Source organism: Pelecanus crispus, chromosome 2 (genome assembly GCF_030463565.1).
Source record: "Pelecanus crispus isolate bPelCri1 chromosome 2, bPelCri1.pri, whole genome shotgun sequence".
NCBI lineage: Eukaryota > Metazoa > Chordata > Aves > Pelecaniformes > Pelecanidae > Pelecanus > Pelecanus crispus.
Genome location: NC_134644.1, coordinates 6,036,747 through 6,056,980, shown reverse-complemented (window position 1 = coordinate 6,056,980; position 20,234 = coordinate 6,036,747). Strand labels below are relative to the sequence as shown.

Below are 20,234 nucleotides of genomic sequence, written 5' to 3'. Positions count from 1 at the left end.
TGGCTGGGCCTGTGCACCCTGCTGCAGCCCCGGGTGCCATGGTGGCTGGGCCTGTGCTGAGCCCCACCGCCCTGTGTGACAGGCTGCGGGGTCCGTCAGCCGGTGCTGGAGAAGCACTGAAACCCTCTGTATCACTAAAAACTGGTGTGGTTTTTAGTATTGAACCATCACGTCTCCTGCTCCAGCATCCAAGTTGCCGGCTGGGTACGAGGAGCAGCACCTGTTTTCCCCAACTCTGCCCTCTTCAGCAAATCTTCCCCTCCGCCCCCAAACGCCACCCAATTCTAACGCAGATGTTTGCCCCCTTAGCCGAGGAGGGCTGAGGGGTGTGGGGTGCCATGGCTGGGCCCCACGGGTTGTTACAGGGCCCAGCGGCACTGCGCTGCTGGAGGAGGGGGGCTGTGAGGAGGAGGGAGGAGGCCGGGTTATGTGCCCAAGCCCTTTATCTGAAAGCCACGGGATAAACCCCACAAGGGCAAAGATTTTTGCCCATCTCCGAGCTGTCCGCCTCAGACGCCCTCCACGGTGCAGCCTTGGAGCAGCTCTCCTCATCCTGTAACGCCAGAGAGTTTACATGCCCTCATCCCCAAGCTGCTTCGCCCTAAGAATCCGACTGCTGGGACGTTGCACGGGCTGTATCTGGGGGGGAAAATGGCTTCTCAGCCGGGCTTCGCCGCCCTCCGCGAGTGCGGGGATGTATGGGGGACGTATGGTGACAAGTGTGCACGGGGATGGGGCCGTGGAGGAAGAGGCGCGTTGCAGAGCATGGGAAAGCTCTGCCGGCAGCTCCGATCCCGTGGAATTTTACTGCGCGCGGCGCTGTCAGAGGGATGGCTATTTTGGGAGCAGAGGGTTGTAATGAACCGCAGACGTAACCCTACTTTCCCTCCCTGCTGAGCTAAACCAAACACCTTTTGGATCCCGAGTTCTTTTCCATTGCAAAAGTCCCTGGTGTAAATCTCTGGGACGAGGGTACATCGGTATTGTGCCACAGCCCTTTGCGTTCGCCAAGAGAAATTTCTTGTATGATTTGTGGATTAGCCACTGAAACTTTTATGTAAGTGATAAAACTTGCTATTCAATGCCCTCAAAAGGTTTTGGGTTTGGTGTTTGCAAGGTACCAATCACCGTTTTAAGGCATCACTCTCGCCTTACCTAAACAGAGGTGAATTCCCAGCAGTGTTATCTTAGCTTTTTATTTTCCCTGGGGAAGTTCAGAGGGCACTTGAAGTTCTTCATTATCGCATATACCTTATCTCAATACATTATGACATAACATATTTATTTGCTAGTTTATTGTCTCGCTGTTTTCTGAGTGTTCTGAGAAATGTTAAGAGCCCAATCACTTAACATTACACTGGAGGTGCTTGCTTATTTGTGTACATGGCTAATTTATGGATGGGTTGGGTCAAGTTTTTGTGGTGATAAGAATTAGTTACATATGTGATATACAGTTTTACTAATTGTCGTTTAAAAAATAATTGGTTTAGCTTTTTTAAACAGAGTTTTGCCTTTCCCTCAAGCCCATTCCTGAGCACTAACTTCTGTCCCCTTTTGCAAGGGGATGTAAAGGGAAGGGCTGGTTTTGATCTAAACAGGTTCTCTGATCTGTTCACTGCAATTTTACCAATAATTACGTGGGTCACCTGAGGGATAGCATGGGGTAGAGGGGGAATAGGAGGCAGGAACTCTCAAAATGAGCTTTACCCCTGTGAAAAGGGTTTATGAGATAATATAACTGTACCCTAAAACCACAGATGTTTTATTGGGCATTTGGCGTGATGGATGTCTGTAGCTGTCAAAAGCCTCTGATGGGTTTGATTTTGTTTCTTTTCACAAAGCAGTTACTGGTTGTGCCATAAAAGCAAAATTTAAAATCCAAAATGATGTCATTTATGGAGAGCAAACATTTACCATCGATTTGTCAGGTGAAGTATTAACAGCCTTCTATACCTATTAGATGGTGCACCCTTTAGCATCGTAACTCCTCGATAAGGAGAAACGTGCTTTCAAGAAATCCCAGCACCTCACAGCATTAGTTATCTATGTTAATTTGTGCGTCCCAAGCTTAAGACGTCAGCGAGCAAACTCCTGCCAAGAAATCCTCCATATCAGAAGGGTCTTTCCTCACTTCCTCACGTATAATTGCTCTGTGTGACCTGCTGAGCTGTGCCCTGCCCTCGAGTCGTACACAGGGGTGACCTTGCCATCCCTTGGGTGGGGTTGCAGGAGTGTGAACCACAGCAGGATCCAGCTGCCGGCGAGCCTTTGGTGATTTGCAAAAGGAACGTGCTCCACTGCTGTCTGCTGCAGTGCACGGTCATCTGGGCTGGGGGAGGGTAATTGGATGATTTTTCTCTTTATCAGATACTGAAGGCTGCTCCAGACAGTGGCAAAATGATTTGTGCATGTGGGTTTAATTTACGTGGAGGTTCATCTGCATCTCTCTCACTAGACGGATGCATGCAGCAATCTGTTTTGCCGCAGGTCATTCACAGACAGCCCTTCTAAAGGGGGTGAGTTACAAAACACAGGATTTGTAGCTGCCTGTGAGAGTGTCTGGGTCCCTTCTTCACTTGCTTAGGGGCTGTTGTTGTAGTCCAAGTCAGGCTCTTGAGCTTGAGCTTCTAGCTTACTGCTCTGCTTCCTCATATTGACTGGGACAGTCACTGTGACAGTGTTTACTTACTGTTCGATCCCTTCTGCTATTTAGAATCACAGAATCATTTAGGTTGGAAAAGACCCTTAAGATCATTAAGTCCATGCTGTCTTGGTACCTCTGCCCCTGGTATTTTGTGCAGGGCCCGAATCCTGGTGGCAGTACATGTCTGTTGACAGTGTTTGCAAGTACTGAAGAAACCCAAAAGCCCTGGCTTTCTCTTCATCTCCAAGCTTTTTTTCCCTCTGGCTTTTGGAGAAAAGGCAGCGTTTGTCTTCACAAGCAAGTTCTTTGACACCTGCTTTTGTGGAGGTTAGTGTTGTCTAGTTCCCTGGACCAGGAAAGCAAACCCAGGACTGGTACGACATTGACCTTCTAACGAAGGCAGTGGGCAGTCCAAGTTGCTGTTGGTCTGGTAGACACGAGCTTTCACTGTAGCGCGTGGGCCAAGTTTGCTGTTACCCCATGCTTACACTGCAAATAGAAATGCAAAGGTGTTGTGGTCATTGAACAGTATCTGCTCTTCATGAAGAAAAAAAAGGCAACTGGAAAGAGCTGTAGGAATGAAGGATAACTCTAATGTAAGAAGCTATACATTTCCATTTAGTTAAATGAAGAAGGATTAAAAGGGGATGAGATAGCAGTCAGTGAATACCTGCAGAAGATGGGGGGGGATTTCTGTTAATGGAGGGGTCTCTAACATACAGGGATATCAAGATCTAATGAGTAGAATACAAAGCCAGCTATCCTCAAACTGGAATTTAGAGAGATAACTTGTTACAGAGAGGCTGTTGGAATAAGTACATGAGCTCTTCACACTGAGACTTTGTGGACAGCTTTCTGAAAGAGACTGTTCTGTGTGATTCTAGGTCAAGATCGTGATGCAGAGGCTGCTGAATGAATTTCTGTGACCTTTGTGTGCAGCCAGGAAGGCTAGGTCAAGTTAAGTCCTTTCTGAATTTAAGCTCCGTTAACCTCTTTAGCTCTGGCTGCAGATTTGTGTAGTCTTGGGCAAGACTTTTGTCTGTCTCAGATTCCTGTCCATCAAATGAGACAAAAAAACCAGCTCATCTTTCCTTCCATCTGACAGTTTAGCTGAAAGTCCATCAGGACAGAGACAGCCCTTTGCAGGTGCTGAGTGATGCTGAGGTACTGAGTCTTGGCTTTCAGTTGAGCGTTCTCTTTGGTAAATGATAAATGTCATATACCAGTTAATCAAATAAATGTATGTTTTCCAAAACCAGAGAAAATGAAAGGCTGGTGTCCTTTGTAGGCCAAAGTTAAGATTGCTAGTGTCATAGTCATGTTGTTCCTATGTTCTACTACATTTCAATATTTTTTTCACTATATGTTCAAAGTCTTGCATTTTGGAAGGTCTTTTACTGAAGGGCACAATATTTCTGTGAGGCTTCCCATCCTCTCCTCATCCCCTCTTAGCCTTCACAGAACTCTTCCCTCTGCCCGGGGATATCCCCAGCAGTTGCATCACCTTCCAGAGAGGTAGATGCAAGAGATGGAGGGTGCTGCTGGAATTTACAGAGGCACAGGGGCTGAACTGGGCTATCAGCATCACAGCTGTGAAAAGCACAGTGGGATCTTTAGTGACCACAAGTGGTCACGTCTGTGGTTTTACGCTGGATCCGAGCGAAGTGTATGTGACAACGTGCGGCCCCTTAGCTACGCGCTCCAGCCTTGCTCAGTAATGACTCAGAGGACAATACTCTTCTCTTCTGCAACGCCCAGGATTTTTCCCCGACTTTTCCCAGCCCCGGCTCTGCCTCATGTGTGAAAGAGGCCAAAATCAGAACTTGCCGTCTTTTACAAGACTCTGTTCTACTTCTGCAGGCTTGTCTGTGTGCTTCATCCAGCTGGTGCTTTTTATTTTGCAGTGTTGATGGAAGCAGCTTCATGGAACTACCGTAAGCTGCCTCTTAGTAATGACCTATTAGTGAAGCCAACAATAACAGCACTGTCTAGACCATCTGAACACAGCTAAATTATTCCTTTGTCCCTTCTTCATTTGCTTTCTCTCCTGACCGTTGAATTGTTTTGGGTGGTCCGTGTTGACCTTCAGGCTCGCTATTTCTCCCTTGCTTTTTCTTTTTTTTCTTCTTCTCGTTCAGCAGTGAGCCTGCTGTACTAAGACTGAAACTCCAAGTTCCTCTCCCCCGCAGGCATGCTGGAACCAAAGCCATGTAGCAGCACCGGAAACGTGTATCTGCAGGGTTGAGAGATGTGTCATCTTGAGGCTTTCTGATTTCACTTTGTAGTTGATTTTACTAAGTGCTGAATGCCCTAGATTCACATTGGTAGTGCCTTGGACCTGTGAGTCTTAACATCTTACAGAACTGAAAACTTGATGAGAGAAGAAAGTATTCTGTTTTTTACAAGATCCTGACAAAATGGATCACTGTACTTTAATAAAAGTGTAAACCCAACCTTGCCATGTCCACTGTACCTCTGCTTGTCATTGCCTCCTGGGAGGGCTCTTGGCTGACTTCTTCTGTGTGTTTGTCTCTTCTATGTGACTATAGATATTTCCCCCCACCCCCAAACCTTTGTAAAATTAGTATCTTTGGGACCTCTATTACATTTGGTTGGAAGTGGTCCTTGATTGGGTGGGCTGGTGATGTGATCAAATGACCTTTGTCATACAAAGATGATTTTAAAAGTGTGAAATTGGGGTGGTGATGGTAAGTAGGTAAGAAAGAAATGAATTTCCTACTAAGGGAAAGGGCTGAAAATAAAGAAAGAACTGAGGATGGAAGAAGAGACATAGGGGACAAAGTGACAGCGCCAAACACAATTGATTTTTACATTTCATTTTTGCTGTCTGCGTAATCAGCTTTTCTTTGTCCTGCTCTTCCATAGTAGAAATATTCCTGTTTAAACGTCATGCTGGGAAGAGAGCAGGCTTCATTGTACAAGTAAGTCATCCTGTCAAACTACAATACCTTAAGTGAATTTGTACAAAACGGTGCAAGAGTGAAGCTGGGCCAGAAGGTTGTTCAGGAGCAAGAACCTGCTCACGTTGCGCAAAGTCAGTGGTTTCCATGAGTCTCTGAGTCCATCTGAGTTCTGCGGATACTTCACTGGTGTTGTGCAACTTGCAGCTGTTCTACTCTGGAGCCATGGCAGAGCCTGGGAAGATGTTTGCTGTGTAGTTTCAGTGCTGCCTTCTCACAAGGCTGAAGCATATTTGGGTCCTGCCAGTGCTAGATCAGGAGAACCTGATCTTGCATGTCCCTTGGGCATGGGATTCCTTTCGATTCCCTGGCATTTTCCCCTGGGGAGAGCCATCCGTCCTGCACCCTCTGCTTGCTCAAACCAAGCCGGATGGAGAGCGAGCAGCCTGTGACTCCCCTTTTGCTGGAGAGGCTTGGGAGTGGCATTTGGATTTAATTATCCAGTAAGCCTCAGTGCTTGTTTGAATTTTGACTGAACTGGCTGAGATGGCTGCTTGTTTCCATGGAACAAAGTTCTCCACCCATCTTGGGAGTCAGCTTGGAGACCCCAAGAGCAGTAATTAGAACGGGCAAGAGGCTTAGTCTGGAAAGCATCAGTTCCTGTGCAAAGCTGTCATGGAGAGGACTGGGAAGTGTCAGTTTTGCAACCGATGATGCAAATTGTGCTCCTGCGCTGAAGTTACTTCAGAGCATGGTGTGGGGTTTTTTTTGCTTTGTTTTGAACACTTGAGGCTTTGGTCATAGTCCCTCTAAAATTGCAGTTCTCTTGGACTAAAAACACACTGTTAAAAGTAGTGACAAAGCTACTTAAGCACATAGAAATACATTACTTCAAGGAAATAACGTATTTCTGCTTGTGCTTAAGTCATGTTCTTTCACGTTCCAACAGTGGAAAACAACCTTTCCTGTTCTTATAGGAAGAAGTTGTCTTATCTTATTTTGTAGCAGTGATGGCATGGATGTGTATTTTGGGGTTTTGACAAATAACACTCATGTTTTATAAGAAAAAACTCTCAAATGCTCTTCAGAATGCTCTTTGGCATAGGCTTTTTAGTAGATGGAGGAACAAAGGTGCTGAGTTGACAGCCTAACTATTAGAAATATCTTCTCTTTCTGTCTTTTTTTCATAGAATCATAGAATGCTTTGGGTTGGAAGGGACCTTTCCTTCTAGTACCTGATTCAGGACAGCTAGGGCCCAGTTTTACACCACTGATTCTAGGCTGATTAAGTTGATGGGTATTTCTGAAAATAGGCTAAATTTAAGCAGTTACTGAAAGTGAGTGGATGCTTCTTGCTTTGCTGTGTTGGGAGAGATGCAAAAGGGCACTTCTGGCAGAGGTGTGTAGCCTGTCTTTCTAAGGAAATGTGACTTTCACAATCATGCAGGTGGGGTTGCAGCACCAGGAATTTTTAAACCTATATTTGATGGACTCAGAAGACTGTGTTGCAAAAAGTTTTGACAAAATTGATGGGTAGGTAAGCGGAGGAAGACTCAGTTATTGCTTTGAGGGCAATGTAATAGAAACCCAACCTTTCCTAGACGTTGGAAACCCCTTGGTGTTTAAGGAGAAGACAGAAGTCCATAGGAAATTGGCCTTCCTTGCTTTCTTGATCAGTAAACAACTTCATCATAAGTTAGTTTGAATACCCTGACTTGGTGGCCAGCATCAGAGCCATGTGGTAGGATAGGCAGCAAGGACATCCAGGTTGTCTGTACACCCTGCAGAGGTGATTTTCAATCGCAGTGTCTCTGCGTTTTGCAGGGTTGCTCACTTCCAGCTTCCTTCTAGTGAAATTTCATTGCAATTTCTTGTGGTTACTGTCTGTACGAGGGGCGAAGTAACTGAGCCTGTAGGAATAACACTGAAGCAGTAACCCTGAATACTCATCTCTAGTGGTAATAGTGATAGGATCCGCTTCAGCTCAAAGATCTCTCTTTGTTGATGTCTTCAGTGATGCCATGTGCTTGTCAGCCATCCTAGCAAAAGCGTGGTTCATGCTGTTGCTCTCGGCTGTGTGGTTAATCCTTGCGTGTACCCATGGGATATGGTGGGAGCTCTCTGGAATGTGGCCTATGGGGGGTTTGGGCCAGCTCTTGGGGGTGCCAGGTCTTTCTCTTGAGGAATGGTGGGAGCAGCTGCCAGTCACTCCAGAAAACATTGAAGTTACTCTGTCCCTGTTTGTTGGTTTGTTATTATTTTTTATTATTACTGTTGACCTCCAGCAAACCCTGCTGTCCCTCCTTGGGACAGGCAGTGCTGACTCTTAGAAGTCCTGGAATATCCTAGTAGGGCACCAGTGGGTGAACCAGAGATGCATCTCCTGGCGGATGCTGCCAGGTGTGTGTGCAGGGAGGTCTGGAGGTGGGAGAGCAGTGGAGAATCGGGTGGTTTTGCTAGCAAAAGCCCGGCTCTGCCGCTGCCCATTGAAGCCCTGTTTCCCCAGGACATTAGGGACTGCGATTTGTGTCAGCGAGTTCAGGAAACTTTTGTTGTCACTCGGGTTGGAAAAAAGAAAGGGGTGAGGGGCATTTTAGAGATTATAGCTTCGGTGGAAAATTCCTGGAGGGTGGTGTGTGGGGTTTTTGTTTTTGTAGGTTTGTTTGTTTTTTTTTTTTTTAAGTTTTCCCTCCCCCCTCCACAAAAAAAAAGGTTTTTTTCTCTTCTTTTTTTGTGGTTTTTTTCCTACTACAAAATCTGTCTGGAAAACTATGCTTGGCCCCAGAGGTCCCTTTTAACAACAACAACAACAAAAAAACCAACCCAAACCCCAAACTGGGAACATTCTTGTTGTTTGGTTTTGTTGTTTTTTTTTCCCCCTGAACTACAACTGAAAGTTATCTTTTTCTTGAGTGTTTTCTTGTAGCGTTTCAGGTTATGCTCCCTGCCACCCCTCCGGAAAAACATACTTGTGTTTTTAGTGGGTAGGGAAATGTGGAAGGGGAGTTGCACTTTAATGTACTTTGATAAGAATTTTATTATTTTATTAATTATATATTATTGATATATATTTATATTATATCTTAGATATATGTACACACACATTGCTTACAGGAAAATGTAGGCATTTTCCTAATGAGCTCATTTCTAAGCTCTAAAATAAGCGATGCTGGTTTTTGAACATCTTCCCCCATTTTTCCCCTTATTTCTTTAATGAGATGGCTCTAGGTGCACAGCACACATGAGAAGTCTTTTTCTCACATTTTTTTTTTTGCCCTACCACTTCAGTCCTGATACAACCCAGCAATGGGAAAAGAGGAGATGATGTTGTATCTGAGCATGAGGATCAAGGACATATACCTCCCTGGGGAAAGGACCTCAATATTTGGGTCCAGTCCTGTCTGATTTCATACAGTTTTTGTCATCTTTCACATCTTTGCAGACTTTTGAGTTAAATCTGCAGGATGGCTTGGTGTAGGGGTTGCTCTATCATAGAATCACAGACTGCTTTGGGCTGGAAGGGACCTTCAGAGCCCACCCAGCCCAGCCCCTGCAGTGCCAGGGACAGCTTTAACCAGAGCAGGGTGCTCAGAGCCCCGTCCAGCCTGGCCTGGGATGTTTCCAGCAATGGGGCCTCCACCACCTCTTCAGGCAACCTGTTCCAGTGTTTCACCACCCTCATTGTAAAAAATTTCTTCCTTATATCCAGTCTAAATCTATCCTCCTTTAGTTTAAAACCATTACTCCTTGTCCTGTCACAACAGGCCTGGCTAAAAAGATTCTCCCCATCGTTGCTATCGGCCCCCTTTAAGCACTGAAAGGTCGCGTTAAGGTCTCCCCGCAGCCCCCTCCTCTCCAGGCTGAACAACCCCAACTCTCTCAGCCTGGCCTCGTAGGAGAGGTGCTCCGGGACACCCTGGAGACACTTGGTTTTACACGAAATGCGGTAGCTGTATTTGTGTTTTTGCAGTAACAGCTGCATGTGCCTAATACCTGCCTGTCTTGACTGTATCATGAATGTGGAGCGTGCAATGGGTTCTCACACCCTCCTAATGAGTATGCTGTGCCCTAGGTCTTGATAGGGTTTTTAGTGCTCGTGGTTGGTAGTTTGCAATGTAATAGTTTATAGCTGCTTTAAGTGACCACAACCATAGATGTAAAAGTGTTGAAAAGGAGGAGATTGGTTTCACATTGAATGGGTCCTTCAGAGTTCTCTAGTTACTGCAGAAATCGGAAATACCATATGGGCTCTCAGCTTGTGTCTCTCTTCTATCCAGCACAGTTGAGTTTGTTACCTCTTCTCATGAGTTTCTTGCCCTCTCCCGTGGTTTCTCACTGGCTCTAGTTTTGAAATTCAGTTGTGGCTCTTGAGCATCTTTAATGAAGAGGGAGGAAAGGAGGAGATGAAGAACTGTGGTGTATTCCATCACCTGCTGCGTGAGCTTTCTGGGTCCTGAAAGGTTTCTGTCCTGTAGAGCACCACCTTATACCTCACAAACTGGATCCAGCCCCCTGGACAGTGCATCTGGCCTATGGGTCCCTCTCCAAAGGGCCCCATGGACTGCAGACATGGGCTATGGGCTGGAGAAGCTGGAGGAGCAGTGGTCACCCACACTCAGCCACTGGCTTTTCTGAGGATCTGTCTCACCTGTGATGGAGACCTGTATTTCCAAGACACGATGGGCTGGGAGGGACTGTGGTGTAGTCTTTGAATGGCTCTCTTAATAGGAAGGCTAGACATCATGTCTTTTGACCCATTTGGGTTGAAAGATTTTATTTGTAATGCCGTATTTTATTCTGTGCGTCCAGGGGTGAAGGTTGCCTTCCACGCTTCAGTGTTTCTCCTTCTTTTGCAGATGAAGAAGAAGCTCTGAACTCTATTATGAAGGATTTGGCAGCATTGGGTAAATGCGGGGGGCTACTGGACAACAACAGGAATAAAAACAGCGTCCACTGCAGCAAACAGGTAAGGCATTGCTTGAGTCCACCCCAAACTCCAGTAGACCAAAGAGGTGGGCATGGTGCTTACCATGCTGGGAGAACACAATTTAAATGTTAGAACTTAAGTTAACAAGTGCTGCAGGAGCTCGGCACTTCAGAAATGACATAATTTTACTGAGGCGTAAGCTTTAGGACCTCTTTCTGAAGAGCTGAAAAGAAGCTATAGGCATCCCTGTATCACAGAGGAGCAATGGAGGAGCAGAGGAGAAGTGTGATACCCCAGATGATTCACAAATACAGCAATAGAGCCTGAAACTGGTTTTAAATCTCAAATCCTACCCCAAGGCACTTCTTTTTCTTGCGTAGCACTGGAAGTAGTAGAACTTGTTACAGTCTATGCAGCTTTAAGATTTGGATTAGTCACATGTTTTCTATTGACAGCATTGACGAAATACAATATTTATCATGTGCACATTTTACTTCAGATATTTGAAAGACAGACTGCCAACTTTGAGCTGTAGACACCCAGGCTGTTTCGGGAGGAATAATGTCATTCTTACATAAAGTGTTTAAATGTTAATTACTGGTGTTTATCTTTATGCTGCTAAAACCAAACATTTTGGCCCTGTTGCACATTCAGAGTTGATTTGGTGAGCAAAAACATTTTCCCTTGAGCAATGTCAGAAATTATTCGCTGACATTGATATAATAGCTAAAGTGGATTTAATAGCCTGTTTGCGTATGGAACAAATATTACGCGAACACAAAAGTTGTGAAGAAAGAATTCAGTTGTCAAAATAGCAAGAAAAAAAGAAGGGGAAAAATAATTAAGAGGACTGGGAAGCTGCTGGAGAAGCATGCGAGCAAATCCACTTGAAATTCCACATCTAGTGCTATGGCTTAGAATAGGCTTGCAATCAACTTTGCAATTGCTGAATGCCTAGCAAGGAAGAAAACAAATTGTCATTTACTGTCGTCATGCATATTTTAATGGCACTTGTGCTACTAACAAAGAACTCTGGATGCAGAGGGGAAAAGTGTGCACGTAGCATGTCTGTTTTAAAGTGTGTCCTGGCGGTAGCAGCTGTCCAAGTTGAATCACTGGATTTGTGTTCAGCTCATGCTGAAATAAGTCCAAGATGTTTACAAAACTGACTGGAGAAATTCAGAGCTGGCTCTCTGCAGCTGCAGGCAAAGCAGACAATCCAGCGCAGCTTTGGATGGCTCTGAGGGTAGCATTTTCTTCAAGTTGATGGGTGGGGACCATACCAAGCCATCTCGGGTTGCTTTCAGGATACCAAAGCTTTTTAGACTTCTCTTAAATAACATTTGCTTTCTCACAATGGGGGAAGATCCCTGCTGTCATTTTTGAAAACTGTTGCTGTAAATGCTGCAGATACACATTTAACCAGATAACTAGTTGAAAATAAGGAAAATAATAGTTTTCATTGGCTGATTCTTATCTACAAAAGTTTCATAAAGTTGATGTCTTGAGATAAAATTCTTATCCACAGCCCATCCACTCTGTATCTTCATTTATAAATCACCAATAGAGTTATGTTGTGCTCTGATACCAGCTTTAGAACTGTTGGCTGCCACTTGCATTTAGTTTTATTATATTAGAAATCAAACTTTCCTTCCCAATTACAACATTGATGCTTGCAAAAACATTGCCTCCTTTATGATTTTTCTTCTTATCCATAAGCGGACCAGCCGTAGCTGCATGCTCATTGTTACTCAGAGCTCCCTGATGGAGGAGACGCAAATAGTCAGCAATCCGCTCTCGTCGCGCATCCGGGGTTGAGGATTCAGACCAACAGGCCCCACGAGATGAAGGGCGTTGGAGTATGTTGAATTGTTGCTTCACTAAATTGCACTAGCTGGAACAAGTCTGGCTCACGGGATGATGGGAGTCTAGTCTGTGAGGTGGGGAGTGGCCAAAGTAGGTGGAATTAGTGGGGACTTGGTTCATTTTTGCAGCTCAGAAACTTTTAAACGACTTGTTTGGGTCACTTTTAGGGTTTTTTTTTTTCTTGTTTTTTAGCAGAGAAATGCTGTTGTCATGCCTGTGATTTGTTGTTCCTTTGGTACTTGGTGTTCCTGCTTTTTTTTTTTTTCCCCGCTCTCTTTTTTGTTTTTTTCTGTGATCAGGTTGGCTGGTTGGGCTGAAGGATGCACTGCATAGTCTCCGTTCTTGGAGATGCAGAGCGAGGCATGGGGCATTTAGATGCTAAATTTTCCTCTTGGGAGGCTTATTGTACACGTCTCTTATGAGGCCCTGCAGCAACATGCTCACATTGAAATACTTGGACCTGGACGTTCAGCTGTTAGATTAAAAAAAAATAATAATGGGTTTTTTGCAGGGAAAAATGCTTTTTTGAGGCATGGGAATCCTTTAGTCAGTGTTCCAAATTTCCACCAAAAAACACTTTAAACAAGAATGTGTTGACTAACTAGCCTGTGCCTTTGTGGCTTGCAGCAGTTTTTTGGTCCACAGAGAAACACAACCAAAGTGCTATCTCATCCCTGTCTCCGGGAGGGGTTCCTTAGTGCTCTCTTGACAGAAATTGAAACTTAGAGCCTGCCAGATAGTATTCCTGGTAGGCCTGGGCCACACAAGAAAGTAGTCTGTGGTGGTGTGTGCTGCACAATATTTCTTCCCAAAAATATCAACAGTTTTGCTTCAGATCATCTTGTGAAATGAACATCCTTTGGCAAATTGCAGAAAAATCCTTTTTTTTAGTTTGCTTTCCTTACATATTAGTTTAGGACTAAGGCTGAGTTTCTGGATGTCTAATGCCTCATGGTAGAACAAGTTGGAAATGAGAACAGCACTACTTGATGCACGGTGCAGATGAGCTTCCTTAGATTGCCCAGGCAGCTGGCAGCAGATGTGATGGCTGAGCTTGAATCTCCCGAATGCTGGTCAGGTGTGTCAGCCACTACGCGTTCTGCCTCGTGAGAAAACAGGGTAGAGGGATAGAGATGGACACCCTTTTCCTTCCGCATGTAAGTTACAATCTTTAAAACGGAGCTGTTCTTCGGGAGCAGAGGGATGATCTTGACATTATTCGTAGTGCATCCTCTGCACTATTATTCCTCCATTATTCCTTTTACCACTCCATTATTCCTCATGCATCCTCTGGCATAGCTGGAAGGAATCCTTGCAGGCAGTCTCCTGGACTGAACAGACAAAGGAGTTTGTCTATAGCGGCGAGTCTGAAGAGGAGAAGGAGGAAACAGCAGAATAAAGATCTGCATTGTGATCACGAAGGAGAAAGATGAGTGGGATAAAAAGGGAAACCACAAAGAATTAGAAATCCCAAGCAAAAACATGGAGGAGAAAGGAGCAATTATTTTAACAGTTATTTTGCATCTGTCTCTATAAATAAAGGGAAGTGCACATATAAATAGTGCTTGGCAACTTGCAGTATGAAGTTGGTTGTCAGTGCTGCGCTTCGGTCTAATGACAAGGCATTGGTGTGGGCCTCTGTCACAGCTGATGACAGCTAGCGGTTCCTCTGCCACCTTAATTTCGATTGCAAGTTCTCCCATGGCAATAAAGTTCAATACTTGCAAGGAACGTTTTCTCATGTACGACAAATGTCAGACTGACCTAAAAGTTGTTCTTTTAGTAAATTACCTCCGGACTCTCTTTTCTTTGGCAAGTTGGATGCAGAACAAGGCTTGCTCATAGCTAGAATAAAATACAGCTCATGTTCTAGGGCTCTCTGTAGGTCTTCAAGCAGCCTAAAAGGAGTTTGGCTTTATCACCTCTGTTTTACCGTTGGGGGATACGATGAGGGTCTGAAAATATCACCTTGGAGATGGGAGTCTCTATGAGGAGGTCTGCAGGGATTGCCCCACCTGCGGGGCAGAAGCAAGGGACCAAGAGGGCAGCAGCACCAGTTGGGAAACGCTTGGCTGGAGGTAGCAAAGGCAGTGGAGTCCCAAGGATTTGGGCAAGAGGCTTTCCCTTGTCTGTGTGTGGAGCTGACTTCAGTGCTAAGAGGGTAATACCAAGGAGCAATCCAGCTGGGACAAAAGCTGTTCCCTGCTAAGTAGGTGGTTTTGGATAAACATTTTGAAGCCTGTGATTTCTGCTGCTGTATAAACCAAAAATATATATTAACAGGGAGCAATGAACCCTCTAGACATCATCTTTCCACTGGCCTCTGAGCTGTTCACATGCTGGGCTTGCTTTTTTGGAGGAAAAGAGCTGTAAGGATCCAGGGGGACCAGGCTATCTTGTAGCTTCCACCCCCCGAGAGGAGAAGGGGGCAATCCCAGACAAACCCCTTTCTGTCTGATTGCTGAATAACCCGGAGCGCGTGGGGGTTCTGTGCAGATAATTCCTAATGACGCGGATTAGTCATCTCCTATTGCGGTTTAGGGATGTGGTCCAGCTGTCTGGCTTGTAATGAACATCCCATTGCTGAAAGCAGGGGTGAGCGCAGGACTAATGCAAACAACGTGCACGTCGGGGAGGTGCAGAAGTCCCCTCTGCCTGGCCCTGCGGTGCTGATTTCTCTTGGCCGAAGCCAGAAGTTGCGGAGAAATCCCACCGCTTTGTGGCTTTGTACAAAGGAGTAACTAGAGCACTAATGCTTGAACTCTGCACCGCTCAGCGGGGGTTTTCCCATTGTTTCCTAATCCAACAAGCAGAAAATGAGAGAAGTGAATGTAATCCCTCTGCTCACCCTCCAGCATGCAGAAATGGGTCTCCTTCATTGCCCCTGTTCTACCCAGAGGGGAAACTGAGGCAAGGTGAGTGCCCAGGGTCTTGTGGGTGGGTAAGAGCAAAGCTGGAATGAGCCCCTCTTGGTGCAGCGCTGAAAGGAAGGGGAGGCTCCTTGTGATGATTTTTCCTGCCTTCCTTGACCTCAGAAGGGTTAATGCTGGAGTTGGAGGCTTCGTCCCAGGTGGCTTGTGAGGCAAGCGTGGATTTGGATGGAAGGAGTGATCCAAAGGCCCTGTCCCTGTAGTGTCTCAGCATGGGCAAAGCTGTCCTCTGGTGAGGTTTGACCAGAGCAGCTTTAAAAGCAAGCCACAGAGGTGGAGTCCGACCAGGACGCTGTTTCTGACGGTGGCTGCGTCTGGGAGGAGGAGAGGACATGATGGGGTGGGAGTCTTTCAACCTGGCGCTCATCTGGGATTTTACAGCGTGGCAGTTTTAGGTGTTTCAGCTCTCAGTGCCATGCTAGCGTGCGGGCGGACGTGGAGGCGCGGGGCTGTCTCCCCCGCTGGCTCCCCGCCTGCAGTCGGTGCCGTCGAGGCGATGCAGCAAGGGTGCCCCTGCGCCATCGGTCGCCCTTCTCTACGGGCATGGTGTTGCTCAGCATGGACTCGTGCCCCCGATCTGATCTACCCTCTGGGTGTTCAGCAGCCGAGGGTGCTCAGCACCTCCTGTTCCTCCGAAGCTACTTCCATTTTAGGCCTAACAGCATGTTTTCCTGCTCTCCGTGTGTGCTATTATTACAAACAGCAGTCAGCTCTTCAGGGATCTCTGTAGAAGATCATGATTCACCTCGTTTGGAAACACTTTTTCCAGTTTTTTTCCAATGTTTTCCTTAATCTAAACCAGCGCGCAGGGCCGCTTGCTCCAGCTCCGGGGGCCGAGCTTGGCCGAGCCTGCCGGGGAGCATGGTCCCCGGCCGAGCGCCTCGCGGGCAGGAGCGGTTGCCCCCTTCCCCTCCCCAATTCCCGTCAGCGCTTCCTCTGAAGCTTGGCAGTTGTGGTCTTTTCTCTTCGTGAAATTAGAAGTTTTGAGGAAGGAGCTAAAAATACCTCAAGGAAAGCCTGAAAAGATGGTGATGGGTTTGTGGCCACAGCGGTGGCTTTGCTTTTTCCTTTCCGAGGCAGATGGCAAGAAAGAGTAAAATACCATTTGTTAGCAGGGCTGGAGGAAATGCCGGTACAAGTATCTCGGAGAAGAAATTATTCCAGAAACGAAGGGAATTACTGTGGTATTTCCTGTCGGGGTTGTCGCTTATTTTGTTTGTGTCGCAGCAGGGCCTAGAGGCGCCAGCTGAGGCATGGGCTCCTCCGTGCCCCATGTCGTACGGAAACCTGTGTGGAGAGGGGAAAGTTGCTCAGTACATAACGATCCAGGAGATCAAACATCTAAATTTTGTGCTTGGCTCTGCTACTCTGCTTCATAGAATGAATCACAGAATGGTTTGGGTTGGAAGGGACCTTTAAAGATCATCTAGTCCAACCCCTCTGCCATGGGCAGGGACACCCTCCACTAGACCGGGTTGCTCAAAGCCTCATCCAACCTGATTTTGAACACTTCCAGTGATGGGGCATTCACAGCTTCTCTGGGCAACCTGTTCTAGTGTTTCATCACCCTCATCATAAAAAAATTCTTCCTTATATCCAATCTAAATCTACCCTCTTTCAGTTTAAAAATGTTGCCCCTTGTCTTGTCACTACAGGACCTGGAAAAAGTCTCCATCTTATAAAGCCCCTTTCATATATTGAAAGGCTGCAATAAAGTCTCTTTGGAGACTTGTCTTCCCCAGGATGGGCTTTTTCTTCACACCCTTAGGAAAAGCACCTCGTGCCTCAGTTTCCCCTGCTTGCTCCATTACCTGCCTCAGCTCTCACAGTGCTCCGTGAAACGGTCAATGAAATCCTCTGCCAGAGCTCAGTGTTTAAGGCTGGTGCCTTGCACTATGGCCTTTCCCCTCTCCTCCACTGTATTTAACACACGCCCTTCTTGGATGTCTCCACTTGTTCTCCTACACCAGCTAATGACCTCTAGATTGTGGGGAGAACAAGGCTGCCATTAACCTCATTTGACATCTGATGGCAGGGAGGGTAAATAGCACGACTTGGATTGTGCAAGGAGGAGCTGCTGTTGTCTTCATTCCTCACAAAATTGCACAAGTGAGTAGGACCCGGCTTCCTCTACCACCTGCACCTCTTCCACAACCTGCCCTCAAGCATTTGCGTGTTGTGTTGAGGTCCTTCTGGAGCAGATGCTGATGCTGCCTTCCCCTCAATCATACATTTGAGATGCTGGGTGCAGACTTGCGTGAGATTTTGCTCCAGCACTTGGCAGTGCCCCAGACTCCCTGTGTAATCTCAAACCAGTTGCTCCAAACCAGATTTCCATGGGTGTAAAAAATCACAGCCTGCTCCAGCATTTAGGAAGTGCTTTGCATCCCCCTGGGATTTCCTAGTGCTTTGGGCACTGCCCACTTTTTTTTTAAAAGGGAAAAAAGTATTTGTTGCTGATAGCAGTGATGAATTCAGCTTTAGCTGTGGGTCAAAAACATAAGCAAACCAAAGGAAGACTGCAAAAGAAAACTAACCAGCTTCTCAGACTATAGATAAATATGTATTTATCCCTCTTCCAAATGCTTGCAAGCTTAAGGTCTTGGTTTCTTTGAGGGAGGCGAGAGGTTAATGTGGTTTATATCAGAAAAAAAAATCCCATGAACAAATGGGATTTCATTATCATTAACAAGTGGGTTTTCATTCCCCTATTGCAGCCAGTGTGTTTGTTGCTCTGCTCAGAAGCAGAGTGGAGCAGTGTGGGGCAGCTGGCTTACTTCTGTTGGCTTCGGGCCATAGCACATCAGCCCTGTTGATGTAGAAGAAAAGGATGCAGCAGGGTCATGACGCCTTTTTTTTTTTTTCTTTCCCCTTTTCTTCTCTCTCTGGAGCTTTATACAAGTGTTTTGACATTTTCCAGCCACAAGCTGTTTTTCAAAACTTATTTGTCTGCAAAATTTGTGTTGCTCAGCATAAACAGGCAGCGCGTGCTACATCCCAGCTCGGTGGAGTGTTCGGGTCTGCGCTGAAAGTGAAACCTGTGTTTTGAAAGGTTTTCTGCAGCAAAGCCGGAGCTGCGTGAGCTTTTCCCCTTACACGTCCTGCTTCTTTGTAAGGAGAAACCTCGAAAGTTCCTTGCCCTGATTTTTTTCTCTTTCTTTAGAGAAGGGCTTTGCGGAGCTACGTGCAGTGAACCCACACCGGCTGATTTACTGCCAGCATCTAGGAGGGATGAACCAGCCAGGCCCTGTTCAGAGAGGCATATACAAATAAAAATTGGCATAAAAGAGCCCATATCTTTTTTTCTTTTCCAACAGAGATAATCCAAGGTGGCAATCCCACCAGTATTTGCCTGTCTCTCTAGAATGATTTGGACCTTCAACACTAGGTTAGTTATGGTCATCTCTTCTCCTTTTGAATTTTGGACTGTTTTAGAGTTAGTTTGCTATTTTTATGGGTTGGGCCTGGTTCTAGAAGTGAACCTGGAGTTTGTCCAGACATTGTGGGTCTGGAGAACTGGCTGCAGACATTGAGGTGATGTAAGTGCCTGTTTAGCCCAGGCCTGTAACGCTGCTGGAGTGCCCCATTTGGTGACTGTCCTGGCGCTGGTTCTTCCCAGCCTTTCTGGAAACAGAAAAGGCCACGAACAGAGATAAAAAGGATGTGTTTCGGATGATCCAACATGTTTACCCTGAATCTGCTGGCGTTTTTTAAGCGTTTCAATCGAATCGCCTCCAGCCTTGACTTCCTGAACTTCGATGGCTGTTTGCAGAACTTGAGGAGCTGTCAGTTTAAAAATAAACCTAAGGATTTTCCTCATTAGAGACAAAGCTGTTTCACTGTGGCTCTGCTTTCCCTCTGAGAGGATGGAAAGTGTGCCTTCACGCGCTGGCAAGTCAGGGTTAGAGATAAGGCCCTTGCTCAGGAAGGGCTGTCACCCACCCATTCGGGGATTATCCCTGTGAGATGCAGGCGGCGCGGGACCGAGTCCTCCCTGGGTGTTACACCTTGGAGGGAGGGAGCGAGCACTTTTTTCTCCATGGGGAGAAAACCACTATTTGAGGAGGCTTGTGTGCACTAGCGGGGGCAGAGCCCTGGTTAACTGGGGTGACTAAACCTGGTCTGGGAAGTAAAGAGGGTTTTGATGAGCCTTGGAGACCGTCGGAAAGTCCTGGAATAAGCCAGGGGATGCTAGAGAGGTGCTTGGCTCAGGCTCGGTCCGAGAAGCTGAATGAATGAAAAGGCTCCTTGTGGTCTCGATCGCTGCTAAATATGCACAAATAAGAGGATGGGAGAAGTGGCTGTTACTAGTCCCTGCACAGCTGTGTGCCCAGTTTGCCCATGATTCCGGTGGCTCTTCTTTGGGCAAATGTAATTATTTTTCTTGAGGTGAGCTACGGGTCAGTTCAGGGTGGGCATTTACTGTGTATAGTGTAGTGATGCCTGATGTGCTTTGCATTTTGTATGTCCTAAGAAAATAACAGCCACCCCCGACCACCACCCCAGCACTGTTGGCTTTTAAAATCCAAGGCTGTCTCTCCACTTCCACTGTAGTATGCTTGCTTTTAACTCTTTGCCCCAAATATTCCTGTGTTCTGTTAAACATCCTCTGAGCTTGGCTTTTTGGGTTTCAAACAAAAGTACTGGGGTAAAACCATGGGAAGCACTGAAGATGGACAGACATCAGACACTTAACATGTTTGCCTCTCTGATAACAGTGCCTTGTTTCCAACTGAGTTCAGAGCATTCAAAATTTTTCACTTCTATTAATGCATTTTATTAGAACTAAGTTACACAGATGAGTGAGTGTCCTCTTGTTTACAGAAGACCTTATTTTTTGACAAGCACATTTATCAGCAATGCGGAGTTTCCCCAAAGTCCGTGAGTCCAGCTGGCAGCTTGGCCCTAAATAGACCAGACACCCACTGGAGTTAGGGGAGTCTCCT

The 20,234-nt window shown here is 46.2% G+C and overlaps 1 protein-coding gene across 1 annotated transcript in view; it reads left to right on the top strand.

Annotated features, from left to right (window-relative positions):
- The window catches only part of LOC104038607 (mitogen-activated protein kinase kinase kinase 3), a 94,346-nt gene that overhangs the window by 41,667 nt on the left and 32,445 nt on the right, over window positions 1–20,234 (top strand). The window contains exon 2 of the mRNA XM_075706545.1: window positions 10,422–10,531. Within this exon, the coding sequence (XP_075562660.1) occupies window positions 10,422–10,531 (110 nt within the window). The remainder of the gene's footprint in view (window positions 1–10,421; window positions 10,532–20,234) is intronic.